Below are 27,860 nucleotides of genomic sequence, written 5' to 3' on the forward strand. Positions count from 1 at the left end.
TTATATATATATATATTTAATCGCAATAGCATCATTTTTATTTTAAATGCCATCTATTTTCCATAGGAGATACTTTCAAAGAGATTCCGTCGGAAAAAGTTTCTCAAATATTTGTTGAGAAAATTTTTTTTCGAAATAAGATCTTCGCCGATAAAGACAAGATTTACACATTCGTATAATTTTCTTTATCCGTTAATCTAATTTTTAAAGTTTAAGAGAAAAACATCATCAATTTATATAAATCTTCTTCTTATTATTATAATATATAATATACGAATAATCTTATCATAAAAATACACAGAGATAATATCAAAATGTATAGGCGATTTATTATTTCTCTAAATCTTCATTATTTCTTTCCTTCTTTTCCTGTTACTTTTTTTTCTTTTTATATTTTCTTTTAATTTTTCTTCTTTTATTATTCATATTTGTTTATGTTTAACAAATTATTCCCAACAATGAGAGATTATCGTTTAAATGATGTTTTTCTTGATAAGAAATATATTATATATAATATGTGTTATATAATATAACGTGTTGTTGGTCGCTTGTCCAAATCCTTTTATTTTCTTTCCTATTTTTTCTTTTTCTTTTTTTCTTTTTGATAAATACCGATGAAATCTCAAAAATGTCGACAAGTGTGAAAAGGAATACATACAATGATTTTCTATTTAATCGTAAAATCGAAGAGTGTGCAACAATAAAGCTCAACGAACGCGTAAAAATCATTCGCAACTCGCATGATGATAAAAAGTTGACACGTAAAATAGATAAAAAATCCCCTACTAAAACTTTAACTATTTCTTGGGAAGGATTTGTACTCGATTAGAAATCATCGCGTCAATTAACATGCTCCTTTTGTTTTCATTACAATTGGAAGCTCCTTTATTATACAATAACGATTTATTGTGTGTGTGTATAAATAGAAACAAGAATTACGTAGATATTCTGTTTCGTAAATAAATAAATCTAAAAAAAGGAAGAAATAGTGATAACAAAGCTAAACGACGAGGATGATTTCATAAGATCACAAGGATCGTAATTCATAAAGTATGAATCGTCAACGTATCAGCGAATATTTTATTCAATAATAGCGAACAATTAAGCAGAAAATTTAGCTTTGAGCACGATAATGTCTAATTCAAAACTCGTCTCATATATTTCCGACCAATGAAAGAACGTATTCTATTTGTAATATACTAAAGGATAGATATATATATTTCTTGTGAGAGTAAGATCGTTTTACACGTCAATTTTATCTCACTGAGATACTATCTATCCAACTATTTATCTATCTATCTATCTATCTATCTATCTATACATCTCTTTATCTCATTCCCTACGTTTGTGTCCCAGTTATCGATCGAGCAAGTTCACTGGGATGACCTTCGGGAAAAAAGATAGATAGATACACGTATTAGTCGTTGGTGAAATCATCAAGATGGTAAAAACGACGATTTTTCTTCCCCCTCGATCTTCATCCAGCTGATCATATATCGTTCGACGATTAATCGATGTCGACGACTTGATCCGGATTATCGGTAGTTTCTTTTCGATTTTTCAATCTCCTACGTAAGAGTACCGACTTCAGTATACTGGATGACCTTGGACCCGCGACTTCCGGCCGCGGGCCATTCTGTTACGCCACTTTATGTCTTTTCCGTTGTTCCCTCTTCGCAGTGTTCCCACCGCTAAAACCCGGGACTCCTCCTCTTTCACAATCAGCAGTAGGTAATGGTTTTAATTCCCTATAAATAAAATAGCCAAATATCGTTTTACTCTTCAAAATCAGAACTTTTATGTTAACGTGTTATTAATTTACCTGTAGTTAAGGATCTCCTCGTCGTCAGGTACTCGAGATATTAGATCAAGTATCTCGTTATTAGGCACAGTATGTGGCCTAAAGATTTTTCTGGAAAATTTGTTAACGCCCCAGGCAAGTATAAGATATCTGACTGGTATATAATAGAGAACAGCTGCACCGATTATGGCCAAGGTCATAGCTAAATAGCTGAGATAAGGAACTGTAAAATTGAAAAGATTCTTTATTCTCTCGCAAAGACTGGCGATGTAACCAATGGAGTTCTGTACAGTTTGGGTGACCTCCTGAATCGCCTGTAATCGTTCCTTCAGACTCTTCTTTTCCTCCTGCAAATGATTTATCATCGTGAGTTCGTCTTTTCTCGATCGATTGGACGTCATTAGATCGAAATAATAATTATCCGGTGTGTACTCACTTTGTCTTTATCGTCCTCGTCATCGTCATCGTCACCTGGTGTTACCGGTCCATCATCTGATGCCAATTCCGAAGTATCTTGAAAATGAGGGCTCGTTTGATGCGTAAATGATGCACCAGTAACTGCGGCGACCTGTCCGCAAATCCACTGATTGAATCCACTCCTATCCTCCTTGTTAAGCTGGCCGATACCAAAGAAACACGACATGCAGCATTGCGATCAAGTGACAGATTACTTCTATCAAGCGTGTCTCAGAAAAAGATCAAAAGAGAATAAGAGAGAAAAAGAAAGAAAAAGAGAGAGATAGAGAAATAGAGAGAGACAAATCAAGATTCTATGTATGTAACTATGTATGTAACTATGTATGTATAAAGGTAACGACGTAAACTACTACTATTTCTACTAGTAGTAAGATTACCGGTGGATCGACAGGTGTCAGAGTGGTTGACAGTGGGCTGCTAAAGTATTCCACTCGGATAGATTCCAGCTTATTTTTCATCCATGCTTAAGTAATCTTCATTAGCATTATTATTTCAAATAGAGAGGTATAACAAAAAAATGGGCGAATTCTAATATATTTATAGGATATTCTAGCTTGGTAAATTATAAATGGTTTATCTTGCTTTATTCACAATGCAATCGATTATATGCAGGATTCCAATCTACTTTTGGGAAGAACCTTATAAAAACCAATTAAAGTGCTCTAATTTTGTAATAACTAAAATCTATTTAATCTCAGTTTCTACTATCGATTTGTTGAAAATTGTAGAGAGGTTATAGGTTGGTTTAAGGGATATTCGATAAAATGTAGTTGCAATATCGGCACAGCAAGTGTTTTAAGCAATCGAGCGAGTTTAAGGGTTTGTTGTATATACATGAAGCATCATCGTTGTTAGAAATTATTCTTACCAGATAATATTTGAGTAGAATTAATAAAGCCAATGCTGGTATCATGTAGGGTTCGAAATAATAACATCCAAGAACGAAGATGATCAGGGCAAATATGCTTCTTGGTTTACTTTCCCATTCCCAGCAACTCCTAACCGTAGGAAGAAAGAAAAAAATCGAATGTAAAATAGACAAAGGATACTATATAGATTTAATTATCATTTTTAATGATTGTTATTTGTTTTTATCAGAATTTTATTTTTTATAACATCGAGAAAAGCCACTCACTGCATATACTTTCCCATTTCGATAAAGAATAGGATGATCGCTTTGAGCCTAAGTACGTTTCTCAGAAAAACCTGTCTCTTAAACTTGATCTCAGGTTCCATATACTTTTTCTCCTTAGGATTGAGAGTTCTGATGCAAGCTCTGAATACGTTCCAAATTACAGTCATTTCAAGAAGAATTTGAGGTGAATTACCCTTAGCCCGACCTCTCAATTTCTTATCCTTCAGTGCATACCATCTTTTCTCACCGTTACGAACTCTCAATAATGGAATAGCGACTTTACCAAGAAATTCAACTTTGTGATCCCTATCTTCGTCATAAACCGTTACTTCTAGCACCGAATTAATGTCCTTCACGTTACTACGTGGAAAGAAAGAAAGAAAGAAAGAAATGAATCATTCGAATTATTAATATTTTATCTGAAATCGTCAAAAGAACGAACAACTTACAAGGTGAAAATCTTTTGCCAATTAGGAGCCAATGTTTTATATTCAGTTTGTGTTTGCAATCTAGCATTCACCAATTCCAGGACGCAAAAAGGGTCACTCTTCCCACCGAGATCAGCTGCTGCGAGACCTTGAGCTCGATATATCTGAAAAGTAATGAACACCAAACGAATAATAGACAGCACGAGTGAGATCAATATAGATGGTACTTGATTAAAATGGATGATATAGCTTTAAAAAATCAATGGAAATATAAACCAGATCTAGTTTCCTCATTTAGAACGAGGAGTAAAGAGTTATCCGAAATCTCTTATCAAAGAGAATAATCTATTTATTTATTAATTATAAGGATCGATTAAACCAAGGTAGGTACTCGTATTTAATAAGTAATATTCTATATTTAATGATTGATTGAAGTAAACGTCCTTGATTTTTTTTTCTTTTTTTTTATCGGAACGTCAAATCAATTTATTAAAGTCAAGTATTGATTTGCCCGAAAATATTTCGTGCTAATAAATAAATATATTAAATATATATTCGATGTATATATATATATACATAGAATATTTTTAAATATAATATATACTTATAATATATCGAAATATAATAATGTTAATTAGTTTCTTAAAAATCTGCATAAATATTCCAATACAATTACATTTTAGCACACTAACGATACTAATAAAGATACCAATTATCTGCAATTACCTTCACCGTCAGATGACCAACATCGCGAGGCCTTTGCAACGTGTTTGTTAAAGAATATCTTTGAATTAAATTCGACCTCTCTCTAGGCGTTTCTTCGTGGGCAGCTAAATCACTTATGGTCTCGCTCGCTGTAGTTCCGCTGATAGTTAAAAGAAGAAAAATATTTCCGGAACCATCTTCGAGATCTCGCCATAATCGATGAGTAGTTTCTCGTTCCAACGTTGCCAAATTAATAACGGTCCGACCCATAAGATCATCCTGATGACTTCTGTCACGATCCCAAACTGTTACTTCCAATTCCTGTCCTAAATAAGGGTCCTCGTAAAGATGAAGATCGAATTGTTCCAGCCATACCGGATTTAAAGTCTTGTTTACAACTTTTGATTTGTATTTTTCCGTACCAAGGCTGAACACAAAAAGTTGGTCAAACAATTTAATATATTTTCGTAATTTTTACCAAATTTTTATCAAAATTAATATCTCGTATTTAAGGAAAGAATTTACACAAAATCGCCATTCGTCATTTATTTAATATATTAGATTATTTAATTGACCAATATATATTTGAAAACTCTTTCCCCGTATATATATATATTTATATATTTACCGAAATTTAACGTAGGGATCGGACAAACCATCGATATCCATCGGTAACAAGTTTTTTGCTTCCACTAGAACAATCGTTACTACCGAACTCCATATTTGCGACTTTAATTTTCTATTCACGTCTGCCAACCGATTAGTCCTTTGGAAGTACTGAAATTTGAGGATTTCATATTATTCATATTTTAAAATCATATAACTAAATTTATGCATACATCCAAACAATGATAATTATTGTCCTTTATAATATTAAGAAAAATTATGAAGAGGAAAAACAAAAATAATAATGTTGATACCCTATGTATGTCTTCCATTTTTTCTTTAACATTAACTACCAATCTATCAAAAAGCGGATTATTCGGTTTGACTTCTTTCAAGATCAACATTTCTTCCGAATCTGTTGATCGATTTCCAATAACGGACACGTCCTCGGCACTGTGAGATCGGAATGATTTGTCGATATTTTGAAAATGTGAAATTATAGTTTGTTCATCGATAGATGATCGTTTCAATTTCGTCGATGCCAATTTTCGAATTCCTCTTTTTGGTTTTTCCTTTAAAATACTTTCGATTTTGGGCTCCTCGTTGGCTCCCTCGGCCGCAACGAATTTAAATTCATAAGTTGTCTCCTTGGGAAGACAAGTATCTTGAATCTTTTTAGAATGGGATTTATCATTTGCGTCGGATTTGCATCGATCGATGATCCAATTCTCGATCGGTATCAACCAAGGATGCTTTTCAATATTATCCTCAAACATTTTTTCGACACGATCCTCAAGTTTCTTTTCGACCGAGCCTAATTTCTTATCTATCGAATTTTTCAACGCCCCTATTGTACTCCTTTCTTTTTGTCTTTCGACTTTTTTATCCTGTTCAATGGTTGTTTTTTTAATCGAAGACGATGAACCTACTACCCTCGGTGGATCTACCACAATTGATGATACTTCCTCATCCTTAACCTTACGATTAGGATCATCCTTCGAAGTTCCCATTAAAGGAGCTTCCACATCACAATGTTCTTTTTGATCGAAGTAACTATTATTTTCTGAATCATTGTTCAACGATAAACAATGAGCCACCATTGTCGAATCGATTTCTGAATTTTCAACAGATTTTTCTTTCTCATTCGATGCTGATATTTCTTTCGAAGGGTTAACATTCTGCTTCGAATCGTTCATGTTTATATATTATTCTTTTTTTTTTTTCCAGATAATTTGATCCAAAAAAAAAGATTATTTGATTTAAATGAGATATCAAAACAATTCGTGTATATTTATATACCTGATTCTTTATTTATTTTATCAATCGATCTCATTTATTTTTTAATCATTTAAAAACATGATTTTTCCTCTTTATTTTATCATCTTCAGGATCAAAGAAATTTCTATTTCCTCTGAACGTAATTTTTTTCATCGAATATAATAGTATCCAGTCCAAAATAACAAATTCAAATATTTTCTTATCATAGAAGAACAAAAATTCTATTCGGTAACTATAGAGATAAATGACTTACACATAGGTATATATATATGTACTTATGTAAGTAGAAACTTTTTTATTTGAACTGATAGATATACCGACAGAACATTAAAACGATGATTCATAGATACCAATTTACTGGTCATTTCATACCTGTCCATCTTGTGAATGATATAAAATTGAAACTGAACAACTTGTTTCGTAATTCGTTTATAAAATATTCAAGAAAAATGATATTCTCAAGTTATGATGACAATGAAAGAGAAGGACGTCAACCAGTGTTACGTTAGCAAAAGTAAACCATGCTGTATTTAAAATATATATGACTCACGAAAATAATTAAAACGTAAGACGCACAATCGAATCATTGAAAATCATTTAATAAATTCGTATTATTCGTTATTCTAATTAAAAAAAAAAAACAAAAAACAAGAATAACTTAAAAATTATTAATTACAATTGTTCCCGAAAATAGTTGTATCATCACACACACACACAATATTATCCATAAACGTGAGAATACTGATAAAAACCTGTTTGTTCAATATTTTAACGTAGTCGGTGCTATTATTATTTTTTTTTTTTCTTTTTAGTATAAAATCGACATTTCCAACATTAAAACCCGCATGACCGATGTGAGCGTGCTCTTATAAAAAGAAAAAAGTAAATGACACACAAGCCGAGAAAATTTTATCGCGAAACGTTTGCGTTTCGACTGAAACGTTAAACGCGTTTAACTTAATCTCTCAAGCGGCCACACGAGCGGCCGTCTGTCTCTCTTTTCCCTCTCCATATGTGACGTATCAGGAAACTTACGTAGAACGATAAACATGTCTCTCTCTCTCTCTCTCTCTCTCTCTCTCTCTTTCTCTCTCTCTCTCTTTCTCTCTCTGATAACCGAGTTTGCCATAGTCCGTGTTAAATAACTTCGTTGACTTGCCGCGAAATAGCGCTCAATTTGAAAATATGCGTTATGTATGACGTGTATCAATAATTATCTATTAACAATACGTCTAAAAATTTTGTACGAATTCATTTTATCATTTATTGTTTTTTATATTCAAATTATTTATATATTATAAAATAAAAGAAATAAGGAATATCGATTGAGAGTTAACAAAGGGGATCAAAGTTAAGTATGACATAAAAAATTATAATCTTATTTATTATTCATCATATTTATTTCGATGCTCGTTACTCTCTCTTTTAATGTTTTTATTTATTATTATTATTTTAAAGTTATTATTTTAACGTAAAAATAATTTTCTTCGTTATATAAAATATAAGTTGTATGAATATTAAGTAAAAAAAAATATTACGTATAATAAAACTATAATTATTTGTTGTACTCGAAGAAGTTTTCTTTATTTTGCAATAAGATTTCTATTTTTTTCTTTTTTTTTTTTTTTCTTTTTTATACGAATACTTTTAATGTACGATAGTAAAAATTCAAGGAATTTTTTTATTAAAAAAGAAAAAAGATTTGCTAATGTTCGTACATTATCAATCTTGAAAAGGAACACACTGAAACCTCTACGATGCAATCACCATTGATAGGTAATGGATTTCTTGTGTAGATAAACGGATAAGCAGACAACGACGATGACGTGTGTAGACAAATACGTATGTACCTATCAGTAAATTATAAACTTGACAATAAGTTTTACGCTATGATTTCAACATAATATAATCATGTAACATAAAACAATCGATTTTTCAACAATATCATAATTAATTTTTCTATTTCTTTTTCTCATCAATACTGATAATAAAAAGAAATTAAAATAAACTTAATTCGAGGAAGAGGATTTTAAAATAAATTTCTTAAAAATACTACGAAAGAGAAATACTCTTGGTTTTCTTTAATTTCGCTATTCCTATTATATTTTTAACGAAATTTAAACAATTCTCCAAAGTTATATACGATGTTCTGTTTGTTCAGAAAATTGCTTTAACGATGGACTCTGCATAAGAAAATAATAACAAGAACTTATACAAATGTAAGCTCTATTTAACTCTGTTTTAAAAAAAGTTATAAGAAATTGTTTATATTAGTTTATGTCGGTTATTCTATCGAAATGTAAGAGTAGTTGAATTAATTCCATTTATTTATTTCCGAACAGAAGTCAACGTTAAATTTTGTATTTTTATACTGTCAAAACTTCTTCTTACCAATCTCATGTATATTAATCGAATTGGGAGATTATTTTTGAATGAACAATTTTCGAATAAATCGATAGATGAAAATACTATTTCCTTGGTTGCTAGAATGTCCAATTTGAATCTAATAAATTATTAATACTTTCTAAGATTATCTTAGATCTATCGCATATAGAACATTCGTCGACAATGTTGAAATAGTTCGAAAAGAAAATTGAACAAGACTTTTCTGTAAATCCAAACAATACCTGAAGAAATAAAAGAACAATACCTAGAGGTGAGACAGCCAATGGTAAAACGTCTCTTTGTGTTCACATCTTTTGTGAAAGTAAAAAGATAAGAGTTTATTAAAGAAGAAACTCGCTTTAGCTTGAAAACAATGTCAACTGGGACGTATGTTTATATAAATTTGTTTTATTGTTTTAATATGCAGAATCTAACATCGAAACAGTTTGCTCCATACGTTCTGATGTTTTTTCTTTTTTTTAAGAAATAAAGAGAGAACGATGAAAATGTTACTTATAATTTTAGAATGAAATGATAAAATTTAATAAAGGAAATACCTGTTCCTTCTCCTGTTGATTTCTCGGCCAAAGTGTACCAGTGAGGTAGACTTCACCCAAATGTTGTTTCGGCCTGGCTGGATCTTTTAATTCCAGGGTTACATCTTGCGGATTACCTAGATCAAACTGCGTCAAGTCTAATTGAGCAGCTCCCATAAAGTCATCCTGGAGGCCCCAGTCGTAATCGAAGACCTGTCGAAACGTCGAAGGTCGTTTGCTAGTCGACAAAAAATATCAAGAGAGGCAGATCAAACGATCGATACTCTGATTTTCTATCTGCTCTGTTCAATCAAATATATATTATTTGATATTGATTGTGAGTAAGACGAATGGCAAAGGAACTAACTTAATAAACGAATTAATTAACGAGGATAAAAAGAAATATTGATGATAATATTATACCTACCTTGATAGTTAACGGTTGAAAAGGATCTTCTATTGGCAGAGTGACACTTTCATCCCAAACTGGATTTAAATCCCGATGAACCGTTCGTGATTTATGCAACAACCTTCCAGAAGACTTGATCTTCACATACGGATCGCTAGCACCTACGATATCATTTTATATCAGATTCCTTTAGTTATAAAAGCCGAAGATAATAATAATCCTTCGAAATGAGTCCTTTACCACATCTGTCCATGGCTACCAGATTGGCACCTCTCCTGATGTGAAGACGTAATTGAAAGAAAGCGTGTTGTCTTAACGCTAATTCCCTCCTCCTTATAATTTCGTCTTGAACGTAAGCACCGTCCTGATTCGAACCACGTGCATCCTCGCTGATATGAACGTCCTTGAAACTCTGACGATTCAAGGATCCCTTCGAAGATGCATCGCTGCATTTGCCAGGACTATCCTCTTGCATGGTTAAAATTTTGTCTCTTCCTGATCGTGTCAATGGTGATTCTGAAGTTGTTTTTATTAATAGATAATCCATTTGTAGTATTTATATATTTTTCCACAAAACAATCACCAATGAAAATATTCACAATGAGATTGGATAATAATAGGTTATATTCCAAAATATACCTGGGTGTTTGAGACAATGTCTTGCTGGACTTTGCGTGGCAGATGAACTTCTGCTATGTTCAGAAGAATAATCAGCCGCATAATCAGATTCGATTCCAGGAGTTTTGTAGGTTGTTGTTGTTGTTGCCTCTTGGGTCGATGGGACTCCAAGACCACCACCACCACCACCACCACCATCCTTGGATTTTTTTCTTTCTTTGCTACGGCTACGAGCCCAACGGCTCTTCAATGTTGCAAAGAAGGTATGCGTGCGTTGTGCCACCGACGTTGCGTGCCGATGATGCCGGTGGTGATGTATCACCCCGGACTCACCAACAACCTCGCCACGCCTAGACGGCGAGAGTTTCTCGATATCGTTGTCCCGGAGCTCCGTGGCGCTTTTCGAGAGCTGTCTGCTCCCGTTCAAATTCAGTCTGGATCTTTCTTCTGTAGTGTTATCTGAACATGCGATCCACAAGCATATTTTTCTCTTTAGTTTTCCCCTTTTCGTATCTTTTACTTTTCTTTTTCTTTTCATTTTTTTAGCCACGATCGCAGGGAGTAGTTCCTCTGGTGTTTCATGTTAAAATCAAAATTCTGCTTTTTTTTTCACGTTTATAATATTTAAATGTGTATTGTTTTTTTTTTTTTTTTCAATATGTATATGTTTGTACGTGTATATGCGTGTTCATGTAATTTCTTCGTGTTCGGTCTAGCATCTAAACGATTATTGGATTGATGATTGATCGGACAATTTATATTAATAAATGAAATTATTTGTGCAACAATGATATAAAAAGCAGTTATTATGATTTCAAAATAACGATTATTTTCATTAATTTAGACATTTTTTTGTATAAAAATTGAATATACAATATGGAAATATATTCTAACTCTACGAAGAAAATCTAATCTAATGTCAGACATAACAATGATTTATTTCGTTTGGGGAAACAGTCAACAAGGATTAATGACGAAGGAAGATTATTTTAATTGGTGTATATTTAATAAAAATATTTCCATCTATCTTGAAGAATACTACATCTATATGCAATGTATTTCAACGCATGCATATTCATACGTATGGCCATGTATGTTTCTGTGTGTGTGTGTGTGTGTGTGTGTGTGTATGTGCACATGCGCGTAAGCAAGCACATATCAGTTCTACAGTGTAAATATAATTATTTTCAACGAGGATGACTTGAATTTTATATTAAAAATTGAATTATTGTACATGCCATAATAATCCACGAATAGTTCTAATTCGAACCAATTTCTAATTTCAAAATGACGATATTTTAAATACTTTTTTAAAATTCATAACGCATTACTAATACAAAGGGAAGAATGAAAATTCTGCAAGAATATTTTAAATAATATCAGCCATTAACGTGAACTACGTCGGTCGTGCCTATTGTGAAAAAATTAAGCCTCTTCACTAGAATTCTAATTCCATAGAACAGCCAGATTTACTTATACGTTTTTTTTCCTGCTAACTTATAGAAAAAACAAATCAAATCGATTATAAAGAAATCGTATTAATTTTTCTTAATATATTTTTATCTGTAATTAATTTTTTTTAATTCTTTCTACATAAAAAATACAAATCAATAATGTTATTAATATGTAGATCACAATACAAATTGTAGCTTGTAGTTGTGGTTCTTTTTTTTTTTAATTAGCTAAGTGTAAATACGTATGCATAGAGTCACTTTGGAAATAAGTCCAATGAAAAAAATTAATTTTCATCTTATAAACACCGCCATTTTGAATTTTCAATAAAACAGAAACATCATTTCGTAATTAAAAAAAAATATACTACCTAACCACCACGTATATTCCATTTTCTTCTAACACTTACCAACTCGAATATCATATACTTGATTATTATGTTATTCCATTCCTTTTATTTATATAACACAATGCGATACGATAACACGAAATTACGAAGGACTTCGTCGTGCCTCTTTCTCTCTATTAAATTAAAATGTTATCTTTTAACAGATTAGATCAACTTTTTAATATATCCTACAAATCACCTTTCTCTCTCCCTCTCTCTCTCTCTCTCTCTCTCTTGTAGATATTTGTACGTAAAAAATCTGCCTCATTAATCTTGCATGCCATCGACTGGCAACACGGAAGACGTAATATCGGAAATGAGGAGAGCTTTTTCAAAGGATTCCCCAGTAGAATTTTTCATCGCTTTAACAAGCTCGATAATTCGCGATAAATGGAAGGAAAACACGTTTTGCCGAATGAAAAAAATACGCGTGGTTAATATAATGAAACTCAGAATAATGCAAGTTTTTTTCTGTTTTTTGTTTTTCTTTCTTTTTCTGCTTTCGGTAACACGAAACATCTTACAACAGGCACGATCGAATCGTCGTACCAATCTCTTACAGCTAAATAAATAAACTCGTTTGATTCTAGCAACGGAAAAAAAAGCCAGCAGCAAAAAGCTAGCAGTGAAAAATCGAGAATAAGGGAGTCGAACGACTTGCCTTAAACTATTTTCGAACAGCTCTGTCCACGTAAAAGAATTTCTGTGAAATAAGGAGTTAACTTCTCTATAACTTAAATTACTTTGTCCTATCTATAAAAAGAGAATTATGTAAAGTGAAAATTAATAAATATTAATCTTCGAATATGAATTAATTATTATATTAATTTACAATTTTTTAATATTTTATATAAACAAGTATATTAATTGTATATAATTTGTTAATCAAATAATTTTCTATAAAATGGAAAATGGACGGGGAGTAAGGCCGGATTAGGATTAGTAAATACTTTTCCAGGAATCAATAGGAAAACAAAGGATTTATTTTATAAGATATAAGTTCCGTAGGTAATATAATATTTTATAAATCTAATGCTTCCTTTTTATCCGATGAAAGGAATGACATTATATAAAAATAAAATGCTAGTAAGCTTCTTAGCGTTAAAAAAAATGTTAATATGATTTGAAAAAATATTACAAATTTGAAATATACAACATATACACATATGCTTAAATATATGATTTTTCAAAGTAATGTGATGTGTGTTTTAATAAAGGCTAAAATAGATATCTCTTGTTTGAGTTTAAATTAAATGATGAAAAATTATGAAAGAAAGAATAAAAAAACGTGATGGGGGGGACGAACTAGCTTACATAGAAAATAAGAGAAACGAGAATTTACACAGACACATTCGTTCTATCGAAAAATTGAATGACTCTTTTCCATAACGGATCAATAAGAAAAAACACAAAGAGGATAGAAATTATTTCTACTACTACTACTTTGCTCTTCGAAGCTTAATCTTAGAGCTGCTACCTTTGACCTTCCTTCCAAGATCATATAAGATAAGGTGTCTCTAATATCGCATTGCCGTTCAATACTGTAGACATGCTGATCCAATGAAAATAAAAACGAGAATCTATATATATATATATGTATGTATGTATATATATATATATATATTATATGTGTGTGTACGATTCTGAGCAGTTCCAAGTTCAGAAATAAAACTTCAATGTGAAGCGTAAATTCGTAAGCACGTCGTTAAAAAACTGACACAATTGTGCAGGGACCTTCTCGTGTTCCATTTTAAGAATTAACCTTTTTTGAAATAGTCACAGAAAATATCGACTAGAATATTTTGTTTGCCCGAAACGTAATGACCAAGTTAGAAGATAAGAGAGATGTGAGTTTAAATTTAAATAAGAAATATTTAAGATAGCGTAATATAAATCAATTATTTGGAGATATTATTTTTGAGGTCATTTTATGTATTAAGTAATGCAATTGTTAAATAAATTAATCATTTTGAAATATTACTTTCTATAATTCATTGTATGAAATAAGTAATAGAATTTGTTATATATAAGTATGTCAAGGCACGAGTGATATATAATAAATGTGTGTTTAGTGGGGGTCGGTGAAAATATTAACATTAGTGTAAACATAGGAATATGCATATAAAGGATTTTAAAAAGTCAAAAAGGATCAGAGTTGGTTACTTGTGTAGCAAAGTGGTATCGTGTTGTATAAAATTGTATACTGTTACATTGAGTTGTGTATACAATTCAGAGAAACTATATTTATTAAAAATGTATCACTTTAAAATAAATTTCATATGGCATATTAATGCAAAAAATGTTTAATTTATATATACTGTGTAGTATAAAGTTGTATAATGTTACAATGAATCTTATGTATAGAATCGAGAAACTCTGTATTTATTAAAAATATAAAAATTGAATTATATTTTTACATTATATTAATTATATATAAATATATTTGTATATATTTTCTAATTATAATAATATTATTAATTTTATATAATATTTATTATATAGGTATATATACTTTTTTAAATAAATTAAATTTTTAATATTATTAAAAAATACGTCATCAAACGATTTCTCATATTTTCTAATAACAAGGAACAAAATGTATTGATGCATCCTATATTGAAATCGTACGATAATAGTTGGCTTTTCGCCAAGATATATTTTTCCGTCTCAAACATAACATCTATTCGCCAAGAATTAGTATGATTCGTGAAAATGATCAAGGTTCGATTATTAACGATTTAATCTATCAAACGATTTTTATATAGTCTGCTTCAATATATTCTTGATTATGTAGATGTATTGCACGTAACTCAATGTAAATTGTTATTTGGTTAAAAGTTTCCACTGTTATTGAACTGATTTTCAAATGATTCACGAGTTTATTATAGCTTGGATATTTCCAAAGTCGTTTATTTTTAAACATTTCTAAATTTTATAAACCTTACAATATAATTAAAGTCAATAAGGTTTACCAATAATGAAACACATTAAAAAAATAATTGAAACTCCCATTAATGAAATAATTCATTAAAAAATTTAATATTTAATATATTTATTTGTTTCGAATATATTATATCAAAAGAAGAGGTCATTCTGGCCATTGTTTTCAATAAAAACCATAAGTTATAATTGAAATTATTTTTATATCTTATCATTACACTTTTAATTGATAGAAAACAAAACAAATTTATCAAAAAGAAATAACAATTTTTAACAATAAAAAAGATGACTTCAATATGACGTCTCTAAAACGTTCCTTGTGTCTCACTTAAAGTGACTATTTCAGTTTCTTTTTGACAGATTTAAAAATAAAATTCAGATATATTCTTACTGCGTATGATTGGCGTGTATGGTCCGAAGTAAAACAAAAAAAAAAATAAAATAAATCGTATTAATTACGTATATCGAATATATTTATCCATCCGAAACGAACAGATATATATTATAAAACTGCATAATACAAAACTTTTCCTTTTGTTTTTTTGAAACGGTTTACTGCTTGCATCGATGAATCCCTACAACATCAATTAGATCCGTAATATCAATTTATCGAAAAATTTTGACCAAAATGTCCTCTTTAAAGAAAAGAAAATAATATAAATAAGATTGATCGTTTCATCGTAAGATCCAACGACTTGGTTACTTACTCACCGACTGGTATTTGTTCACTGTCCTCCGATTCAGCAAGCAATTCCACGCTCTTGCTCATTTTATCATCCGAGAGCGCGCATTAATCTTCGATATATCAGGTAAATCGGTGATTTTCAGCCTCTTCTTGAAATGTAATTTTTGAACTGCAGATTCCGATAACATGTTGCGTCACCAATATATCAATAATCGGCCTAAGGATCATCGATCGTAGCCGCGAGCTCACGTTAGGAAGAATTTAACGTTGATCCAAGATGTCGACGCGCCCCCGAGAGCATCATCGATTCTGCAGAATTTAATGCTTCGTCGATAAGCCACCACTCCCAACCCTTCGTACCTCCTTCTCTTCCTTCGCCTAACGTTCTTTTTCTTCATTTTTAGTTAAAGCTGCACCCGAAGGAATATAAACAAAGGGCTACTATTTTTGGAACGCTTCGATCGCGTACCGATCACACGTACTCGAAAACACGTTTTATATTAAATCATTTCCAATGTATTTAATTATTCTTCTTATATTTGTTTTTCTTTTTCTTTTTGTTTTTTTTTCTTTTAATAAAATCTAAAATTATTATAACGTACTCTCACAACAATTTTCGAACACATTATCCCGTGTAATTATTTACAATTTTTGCTTCTATACCTATCTAAATGGTATTCGTTATTTATAGTATATTATTTTCAATTTAATTAATAAGGTTAGAGTTTTTATAACTTCTTTTCGTCGATACTTTAAGATAAATCAAAAGTATTACATCGATTAATACAAAAACTGTAAATGTTTTATATAAATATTTGTTAATTTAATCATTTGTCAATAATTATAATAAAATATTAATATATAACAAACTGTTACAGTAAACAAAAATAATTAAAAAAACAAATTTAAACAATATGCAATTTCATACTAACGTTTTATTATTTATTCTAAACATAATATTCATGGATACTAATCATTTAATTTACAATTTACTTACCATCAATTAATAAAAATATTAATCAAATAAATAGAAGTTAAGTAATAATGTAACTGTGAGAACTTTTACATTTGTTATTTACTGTTTAATGATGTTATATTTATACGCTATGCAATTGATGACAACCAAGTTAATTAAATATATTAAATAAGATTAGTTCAAATATATTAAAATTTTTCATTTTATCAATAATCAGCATAATTTCAAGGATTTATAGCTGTTTTAATATATAAATTTGCAGCTTTCTATTAAACTTTAAAAGAATTTAATATTTTTTAAAAATTTAATTTAATTGAATACACTTGTTCATCATTTGGTTAGCTCAGTTTTGATATTCCAATCTTTTAACATATATACATTATTACACAATATATTCCATCGGAAAACATATTTTTTGTGTATACTTTTTATTAAAAGTGTCTTCGAATCCCACGATCGGTCGCCAACGGCGCGACAAATTGAAAAAACTAGAGTAAAAATTAATTAACGTAGGACTTGTTGCGTGAATTTGCTGATACGCATTGAATTAATCGAAAACGATGCTTTTCCTTTTCATCCCTCTTCCCGAACTCATATATACACCTATCGAATAATTAAAATCTATCCACGTAATGGATATCATTCTTTTTTATTAGACTTACAATATTCATACTCTTCCTAACGTTACTCTTCCTGTTTAAATAAATAAACAAAAAAATATGAAAATGATGAGAAGAAAATCACTACGTGAAAAATGTATATAACTATTTTATTTATTTATATATTTATTTTTTATCTATATATACCACAAATATATAATATAAAATATTTTATTATTATTTATTTATTTAAAAAAAAAATCCTAAAAGATCGAAATCCAAAGTAGAATTTACGAAAAGAGTGTACGACAATTAATATATATTTTCATTTTTCAATGAAAATTATTCAAAGTAAAAATAAAATCAAAAATTTATAAGTTTGGTAATAATCATAAGAAGAACAATTTTCAATTAATCACATTTACTCTTGATATCTATGCGAATCGTAAAAGGTAATTCAAATATTAACGCTCTTTAATTAGTCGAACTAGAATGCTTTTCGTTTCCTAAATCCCCGTATGTTTAACGGTTCTAGTTGATACATTCAAAGCTGTAATTTTCGTACGGAATACGATGGCCCACTTTCTAACGAGTTTCCACCCGAGATATAATATCGACAAAATCTGCTAACAAGAGTGAAATAAAGATAGAAAGAATGAAAGAGATGAAAAGTTATGAAAATGCTCGTAGTTTATTACAGATGGTTGTATTATAAACTAGCTGTCGTAAAGTAGATCACTTTATTGTTTCCATAACTAAATCGAAATGTTCGAATTTTAGATTTGAAGAGAATATGACTAAATTAAAACTATGTTATTTTAATATATAAATAATAAGAAATGTTATTAACAAAATGACTTTGGTTGTTATCGACTTTAATGTAAACGAACAAAAATGAATTATTGAAATTTTAGATTGTAAAACATATTCGACAAGCTGATCGTTTGTTTTGATGCATCATTATTATCTTCAAACTGTTGAATTAGTAAATTGTGCACGTCGGTGTTATTCCTGAGGTTATTATAACACATGTTGCAGTAATATGCTATATCATGTTTGCGGTATAGGTGGAAAATTTCTGACACTCTATGATTTCAATGCTCTAAAAAGAAAAAAATCTAACGATGTTAAATTTGAAGATTGAGATACAGATGTGAAAGTTTATAAGTGGCATGAAATTAATTAATTAAAAGACTACAGTTCCTACATGTTAAATGTAAGTAGACTATTATAAGAAGTACTTACTTATTTAACTCGAAGAATACGAATCTAAGGATTCTCAGAAGTAAATGTTTTATGTTACAAAAAGGTAGAAATTTTATACGAAACAAATTATTTGTTGTATTAATTATTCACTAGTGTTTAGCATATTTCTCGAAATGAATTACGTACAAATAAAAACGATTCGTCAATATTCAAAAATCGATAATCACACGAAAATCAAATCTAAAATATAAACAAATACTATTCAACTATTTCGATGTGTAATTTTTCTAAAATAATCATTTCATTATTAATCACATCTAGTAACTCTATCTAAATGTATACGTGACTACTTCTATTTAACCTAAAATGATTTAAAGTTTTCAATAATAAAGCTTGATCGAAATTACTGCGATTAAGTTGAAATTGGATGGATTTGATGAACGTTTGACGTCACAAACGAATAATCACGGTTTTTCATATAACAAGTTACAGAAATATAAGCTTTCCTGAGCCCTCTGCTCTTGGTTAAGTCGATTATATATCTTTTCAATAAAACTCGTTATCTCTTTCTTTTACTCTCTCTCTCGTTTTTCTGTATTCGTTACCGTACTCGTTTCTAAAAGGTTCTATGTAAAAGAATAAAATCGGACGAAGGAAGCCATAAATGGCTTTTCACGAGTTATTATTTATATTTCCATTTAATTCATATCGTTTTCATTACATTCGTGTCAACTCTTTTTTAACATCCACGCGTATTCTAGTTATTTAATGCACAATTTGCACTAACAAGTGAAACTATTAAAAAGACCAGTCTCCTTAACCTTTGTGTTAAATCTATTACCTACTTGTGCTGAAGATCTTTCCATGAAGTTAAATCTAAATTTAGATATGGACTATTTTAAGCCAAATTGTTTTTTCAAATATAAACTATTATGAATTGTGACAAAACAAGCTCTTATTGAATTCTAATTAATACGTTACTGAGAGACATAAATATAAGGTTCCTACAATAATACGAGAAGATTAAGCTATTTTAATAATTTCAATAATAAATCTGATTACAATAAATATATTTTTAATATTTAAATATATATATAATTCTATTTCAAATTTAGATTATTGTTTATCTTATATTGGTAAATATACTTTTGTGTTTTGTAACGCAATTTCAGAAATTTTATAATGAAATATTCATTCTGTAAATATCATAAAATTAATAAAATTTAATATCAATGAAATATGTCGATTTTTTTATTCATTAACTAACTGCATATATTTAAACTTATTTCATGCGCTAAGTACTAAATGTTCTTACTAATTAATGAGTTATACACCTAGTTAAAAAAGATCTATTGCGATTACGATAGTCAGTTCTAATAGATAATTACGTGTAATACTTATACGATAAAATAAAATATTTTTAACACATATAACAAGTATTCCTGCGAGAGTTAGAACAAATATATCAAACAAAAATTCGATGAATTTTCAAATGAATTTTTGACATCGTATATCACATAGATTTGTTTAAATATAATTTATATTTAATCGTATGAAGTTTCGATAGAATAATTAAAATTACTATACTATTTGCAATCTTCAATTAATTAATTACCATCCTACCGAGTAATTTGTTCAGCCACACAATGGACACGCCAAGGGAACTTTGCCATTGTTCTGTTCGCGAATTAAATACGTCAATCGTTTTATCGATCACTTAACAAAAAAAAAAGCCTAGAATAAAATAACATAAAAAAAAAAAACAATATCTCCTAAGTCACGTCTCTCTTATTGACTTTCAAAGCTGCTATTTTATGTCCTTACAAACATATATGCATACATAATTATTATCGACTGTAACATTTATTATTCTAAAGATTGTAATCGTTTCACCTACGAACGAGTAATTTCCAAGAAAAAAATATAAAAGTCAAGTGGAAAATAAATTAACCATGTGGATATACAAAAAAAATAATCTCGATAAATGGAATCGAACGAATCAATCGCAATTATATAATAAAATCATCGCGTTTATTATTCGAAATAAACATCTGTTGCTATATTTTGGGCAAGAATAATGAAAGAAGGTAACAATCAAGCTAAATTCAGAAACAAACGTACGACCTAGTTGCTATCAATACTAGTATGACATGACGCCCGCATCCGTTTTATAATCTACCCTCTGCGAGCTCGATTTCCTCAAGCAAAAGTTTTCATTTTAATTACTGAAATGCAAACAAATGTGTATATATATATATACATACATACGCACATATCAATATATATGGAATAGTACATTGCATATATACTGCATCATTCTAGTTTTTCTTTTTACATAATAAACCTAGTTTTTAATTGAGCACGATCAAATGTCAACAGGAATATGATAAATACCGAGGTTTGTTTATGTAACGATTAAGGGAGGAATAAAATTAACCCCATAAGTTAAACTTGTAATATATCCACCCTATCGATCAACGTAAACGATTCCCCTAATAAACCATATCACGATTCTCTCAGTGAAGCTACAGTTTTTATCTCACGAACCTACACATACTATATATCGAAAAATTCGATAATTCTTTCGGTCAATATTACCTATTATTCCGGATAAATAGTCAACATGAAATTCGATGAAAGAAAGAAAGAAACAGTTTGCTTAGTTTATCGTACCATATATTTTGCGGTCACTTATCATTGGCCTTCGGCCTGCAATTAATGTAAAAAGAAATAAAACGCGTTAAAAATAGATAATAATATATTTCTGATAAATGACATTCGTTTGACATTCGAAATATTATAATATTATTTTCGTTTGCAAAAGACGCAAATATTTTGATATAGGGTACTTAATAAATCACGATTTATGTAGATCGAGAAACGTGATTCTTGGTACGATAATAATTTAACACTAAACCTACCAACACTTCATGTATGCCTATTTCTACTGTGAGTGGTCAAATGACCGCTTTAAAAAATACCTATATTTTAATAGAGAATGAGATTTTAACCAATTGTATAGTGAATAATATATTTTCCTTTATATTTATAAAAGAATAATGTATGATACATAACATGCGTTTTCACCGCATTCTTTTTTAAATTATAAAACGCGATCACGCGTGGTAGGTTTAGTATTAATGCTTGTTGAATGGGGTAAGTCTAGACGCAGAGTGAAACGCTTTTTCATGGCATTTTTCCAAATATTTTAAACAGCCATTATATCTTGGACCCATGCTGAATAATAAACGAGATTTTTTTTCTCAAGATTTTCGAATATTACAATGTAAAGAAAAAAATTATTGTTAGTTACTTCGAACGCGAAAGATCATTTTCGTTGATATCGAATTTTGTAGATAAAAAAGAAAAGCTAAAGTTTTCCCTATAGGATCCAATATGTATGCTAAACGGCCCTAAGCTATCAATTAAAAAACGAAAAATAAAAATAACAAAAAAAAAAAAGGAAATAATAAGTATCGTTGAACTTGACGAAACAAATGTCGTTTTCTTCGCAGATTTATGTACCCTCGTAATTAGCTCTAGTACTCAATCTTTCCCTCGATGCACTTTTCCTTGCACTCTTCTATCTACCGTATGCACTTTTTTCCGATCTAAGGGACAATCGATGTTCAAAGACCGACCAAATGGCGTGACAACGTCATCGAACTTTTTTACACGCTTTTTGTAACTCTCAATGTGTACCCCTTTTGATGTCCAGCTTAAAGATGAGGGGTAAAAAGAAGAAGAGAGAGAGAGAGAGAAAAAAGTGAAAGAAAGAAAGAGAAAAATATGTTCGATAAAGTCCAAGCGGAATATTGTAAAAGGAAGAAATAATAAAAAAAAATTGACGAGGAGAAAAATATAGATCTATTAGATATAATAAAGATTAACAAAAACAAAAAAATATTAAAATAAGGAAGGGTGTGCGAAGTGAAAAAAGGGAGAGAGAGAAAAAAACGCGAGATCCGCGTGCGGAAAAACTTCGGACAATATATTATCGCTCCGACGTTCGAGAGACGACTGATCGCTAAGTGGTGAACCACGCAACCACTACCCTCTCGCAATCGCTTCCCCTACTCCAAAGCACAGTGCTCTTACGTACCGAAACAATCCGAGAAGGAACGAACACTGTCGAGTAAACCCCAGCAAGAGAGAGAGAGAGAAGGCTCTATCGACCGAACGACGGCGAATGAAAGCATCGACGTGCAAACATTACTTCACATGCATACACATATATATACACATACACATAGTATGCATCTCCTACCGTGACTCGTTACTAACACTTCCTACTACTATTACTACTACTGAACTCTAGTAGTCTCTTCTTACTACTACTACTACTATTACCATTTCTTTACTACTACAACTATAATCGTTTCTAATGAACGAAGAGAACTAGGAAATCGCAAAATAAAATTGCTTCCCCCTTTACGGTTCTTCCTTACTCATGTCAAAGAATAAACAACAGATAGCCGTATGATTTCATGCATACGAAACTTTTTTTTCTAAATGACTTTGGACATCGTCTCGACGACGTCTGAATTTTCATGAGGCCACACACAATACAAGGCATCCTCGTCCTTCGGGAAATTCGATAAAAAGTCGCTTGACCTCTCGAAGAAACAATCGAGTTGATAAGTCGAACGCGATGGACTAACGATTCTTCTTTTACCCATTCATATGATTTTACTCGATTATTTATTTCGAAAATAGTTTCATTTCCTTAGCTTCGAAATGTGATAAGTACAAGAGACTGAAATAGCAAACACTTAAGATAGTTTAGTATTTATAATACTGTTTATGTGTATGTGTATGTATATTTGTGTACATTAATGTATAGCTATTATCGTAACATCTTATCGGAAAGTTAACGGACGCGCACATTAATGTGCATGAATGCATACCGTAAAGATGTCTCTTCAAAGGACCTTCTATAATATTATGTCATTCTTCTTACAATAGAATTTCTACGTCGTTTCTATCATAAACTGGGATGGACCACTCAAACAGACCAAAAGAGAGAAGAAAAGAAAACTTATTTAAAAAAGTCACTTGATGACCTTTACCCTCGGGTCATCCGTAAAACTTTGATCTTTACAATAAGAGGATACCCACGTTCTGCATGAAATCTATACTAATAATCGTATTTCAAAACTATAAATTAGATATGGATGAATAATTGTTAGTAATATGTGCTGCCATCTGCGATAAAACAATTATATTGATTTTTAAAGTAATTAAATATATTTTCAATTATACTATCTCTCAATAATCAACGCGGAAAGTAATTATTATTGAAATGATAATATAAATAATTTATACCACGGATGCGATTCTTTTTTTTTTAACAATATAGTAAAAAAGTAAAATCAGTCTCGATCAATTTTGATAATAATTTTCGTGCTTTTTTAATAAATTAGATATTACGTGTTATGTGATAATCGTACAAATGTAAGATATTTTTATTATTCATAAATATATCTTGCAAATTTAAAAATATTTCTTTGAAAATTGACACAAGAAAATAAAAAATAGTTCAATTATAAACACAATTATATTATGTCATAAATATTGCATTTGAATTGTATATAAGTACATTTTTATACCGTTAAGAAAAAAAATCTACTTAGTGTTTAAAATATATTTTTTATTTTAACTATTAACTAACTATTTAGTGTTATACGAAAAATGGAAAACTATAGTCGGCCATTCATTTTGAACCATGAAATAGGTCACAGCGTTTATTCAAAGACGCTTGAAATATTCATTGAACTTAGGTTAATCAGGTAAAAGTGAATACAAGTATTATCGACTAGTAGTAAAACATAACGCTTTTACCTCTATTTTATGTGGTATGTGTATGGATACGTACATGTGTGTATACGTAATAAACATATGGAAGTTCGCGTGTCGCCAGCTAGACGCCGGCACCCTTTTTAAGCTGGACCATACACACGTGTGGGTAATTCCATATATTTCATGTGTATACATAATTGCGTGTCACGTCCCATAGAGATTACCTGTTAAAGATAACAAAATAAATATATTACTTTAAATATATTAATTATAAAAATATTATATATTATTATATAATAACACATTATATAAATATATATATATATATATATATATATATATGGATACAAAATGTTGTCACAATTCATTTCAGCATATATAAATATAATACATATTCATAGAGATTACCTGTTACGTTCCAAAGAGATTACTTCTTACAGATAAAAAAAATAAATATATTACTTCGAATATATTAATTACAAAAATATATCACATTACTTTAATTACATTATTATATAGGCATATGATATTATAACAATACAATTTTGTAACGATTCATTTCGGGATATATTTATATTTATATAAATAAATAAAAATAAGCTATATTATAATATAAAAGATGATATATCCTTTTTATTAGGCAATGTACAAAATGTTCAGCATACACAGTATGCACGATCGTTCTATACGATTTCGTATAAAACCTTGTAACGTTAAATCACAATAAAATGATCTTACAAATACATTCTCTCTCGCCTAACGTATTATCGAGCGTATTTCTCGCTAAATAATCGAATCTACACTAATCACGAGATCTCATTAAACCGATCACTTAGTGATACCGTTACTAACGTGGAAGAAAATATTTTCCCATATCATTCGAAACCATTAACTTTCTCTCTCTTTCTCTTTCTCCTTCATTACTGTTCATTTATTCCCTTAATTCGATACTATCTAACTCTCACCTTCAATTTCCTCTAATCCCATCGATCGTAGGGTTCGGGAAAAATAATAACAATCTTGGTTACGTTTTCTTATGGTTAAATAAAGAAAAAAGATAAAAAAAATATTTGTTATTACAACTAGAGTGAATTTTAAATCGAACGAGACAGTAGATATTGTGCCGAGAACGTTGTAAAATGCTCGTAAAAAATAAGAGGTGTATATAAAAAGAAAAAAAAAAAAAAAGATTCTTCTAACAATAAGTTTATCTATCTATATATACGAATGGTCGGTTATTATAAAGAGGGATACAATTTGATTTTCTTTGAGATAAATTTTTCTTTGAAAGGTTCTTGTTAAGAAGAGATCACTTGCTTTCTTATTATTAAAATGGCGTGGTCGCTTTCGCGATTAAGTAATTAATGGAGCGTGTTATTTCGCATAAAATATCATGAGAATGTTTTACCATTAAAACACTTTACCATTAATGTTCTTAAGAAAGCAAGAGTAAAATCATCGTAGAGTTTTATATATGATTAACAATAATAATAATAATAATAATGATAATGATGATAATAATAATTATAATTTTATCGGACTATACGGAATTATTACGGAAGAAACAACGACCTCGTTAATATGAAGCATATCATTTTATTTTATAATCATATTCAATCATTTCGCCTTTTTTTTGTTTGTTCTTTTATTATACGTAAATGTTCTAACTAATGTTTTCTGGTTTTATCTATTATTCTTATATTTCTTTTTCTTTTTGTTTTGAGGTAAACGGTAGAGTTATTATCCAGGGTAGAACATAGGTTACAGTCTTTTTATTTTATGATAACGCGCAAAGATGTATATAGGCTATTCAGCGTATATTTTTTTCTAGTATCAACGTTCCACGAAATCTATTTAACTTATTATCAGATTTGTTATAGGTATTATGATAAAATGAAAATTAGCAAATCCGAGTTGAGATCCATTATCAAATAAATGTAGCTTACATTGGTACCATAAAAATAATCGTTAAATAATAGAAACTTATATATAATATATGTATATATATATAAATTCTCTTATTTTTATAAATAAAACTGTATATATCTTTTTATTATACATAACTCGCTCTCTTTAAAATGGTTAATAACTCTACCATTTATCCTAGATAATTAAAAAATATAAATAATCCTAAGATTTTTAAAAGAAACTAATTTACGGAAATGAAAATTACATGATTTTCTTGCTTTGACCTTTCGTTTTTATTATTATTATTATTATTATTATTATTATTATTATTATTATAAATTTAAAATGTATTATTTCTTCCCTTCTAACTTTTTTTTTTCATTTACTTTTACGAGCAATTTACAGAATGGTAATGACCGTGTCATATGCGCGTCGCGATCCATTAAAACGCACGTCATTTTCGCAACGACACAAAATCACTTTCAATTTTATCGATAAGAATCATTTCTTTCCTTACACTTGTATTTACGTTTTATCATGTAAATACAATAACACAACCCACCAGAGATTAACGAAATCGGACAACCTGTTAAACAGGAATGGAAGAGAGAGAGAGAGAGAGAGAGAGAAAGAGAGGAGGAAGATGAAGATGAAGAAGGAAGAAAAGAAGAAGAAGAAGAATAAGGACGAGCATAGGAAAAAAATGACTTTTGTATGTATATGTACAAGGAAAAGAGAAATATCGATTTACATTACAAGCGAGAAGCTATTTCGTATTATCGCGCTTAGTAGCGCACGATAAAAGAACTCATGGTATGCGTGTATAATATGCTTCTGCATAATATATCTAAAATTAATCTTTACACGTTTCCCTTATATACGTGAGTATATGTATCAGTGTTTCTCTTTCTACGAGTATGCGTTTGTATGTGTACGTGTGTATATACTCCGTTCTAATAATGTAAGTTTTCTTTTAACGCGCACGCGCGCATATATACATATGTGTTTGAATATAGTTAACATGTATAATATATATATATATATACGGTGTGTGTGGCCTGTGTGTATATTCATGTACGTATGCTCACTGCCATACAATACGTTAATATCGCACGTTATTATTATTATTATTATTATTATTATTATTATTATTATTATATATATATAATATATATTACCTATGTAGAAATGTACACATACTGTACATTAGATCTTATCATATATGTAATCATTTTTATAATTTACAATTTGTCGAACCTGAAACAAACGCATTTGTAGCAAAACGCAGACCACTCTTTACGTTACATAATGTAACCAATCACTCTTGATAACGATGTGTATATATATATATATATATATATATACATATATATGTTATATAATATATTTATATATAATATATTTATATATATATATATATATATATATTTATATACATATATACACGTGTGTGTATGCCTGTATAACATGTGCATTCAAAATTTTTACAATCCAAGCTTCCACGAATACACGTCAAATTCAAAAGGGGA

General features: G+C 29.7%; 1 protein-coding gene across 8 annotated transcripts; it reads right to left on the reverse strand.

Annotated features, from left to right (window-relative positions):
* Positions 1-375: 375 nt before the first annotated feature.
* Positions 376-22,657, reverse strand: LOC106789594 (multiple C2 and transmembrane domain-containing protein 1). Of its 8 annotated transcripts, none has more exons than XM_014753953.1 (14): positions 22,150-22,657; positions 15,870-16,152; positions 10,400-10,837; positions 10,001-10,276; positions 9,779-9,921; positions 9,373-9,564; positions 5,175-5,323; positions 4,568-4,973; positions 3,863-4,005; positions 3,414-3,773; positions 3,147-3,276; positions 2,238-2,417; positions 1,823-2,148; positions 379-1,748 (listed from the first exon to the last, which is right to left on the reverse strand). In XM_014753953.1, the coding sequence occupies exons 2-14, from the start codon at positions 15,925-15,927 to the stop codon at positions 1,640-1,642; spliced, it is 2,910 nt and encodes a 969-aa protein (XP_014609439.1). In that variant the 5' UTR covers positions 15,928-16,152; positions 22,150-22,657; the 3' UTR covers positions 379-1,639. The 8 variants fall into 8 exon arrangements, with proteins under 8 accessions (XP_014609441.1, XP_014609439.1, XP_014609436.1 ...); XM_014753950.1 differs by having other exon boundaries at positions 10,400-10,948; XM_014753948.1 differs by having other exon boundaries at positions 10,400-10,948; positions 15,870-16,253.
* Between the last annotated feature and the right edge of the window lie 5,203 nt (positions 22,658-27,860).

Source organism: Polistes canadensis, unplaced genomic scaffold, assembly GCF_001313835.1.
Source record: "Polistes canadensis isolate GaletaPanama2010 unplaced genomic scaffold, ASM131383v1 scaffold_192, whole genome shotgun sequence".
NCBI classification, from domain to species: domain Eukaryota; kingdom Metazoa; phylum Arthropoda; class Insecta; order Hymenoptera; family Vespidae; genus Polistes; species Polistes canadensis.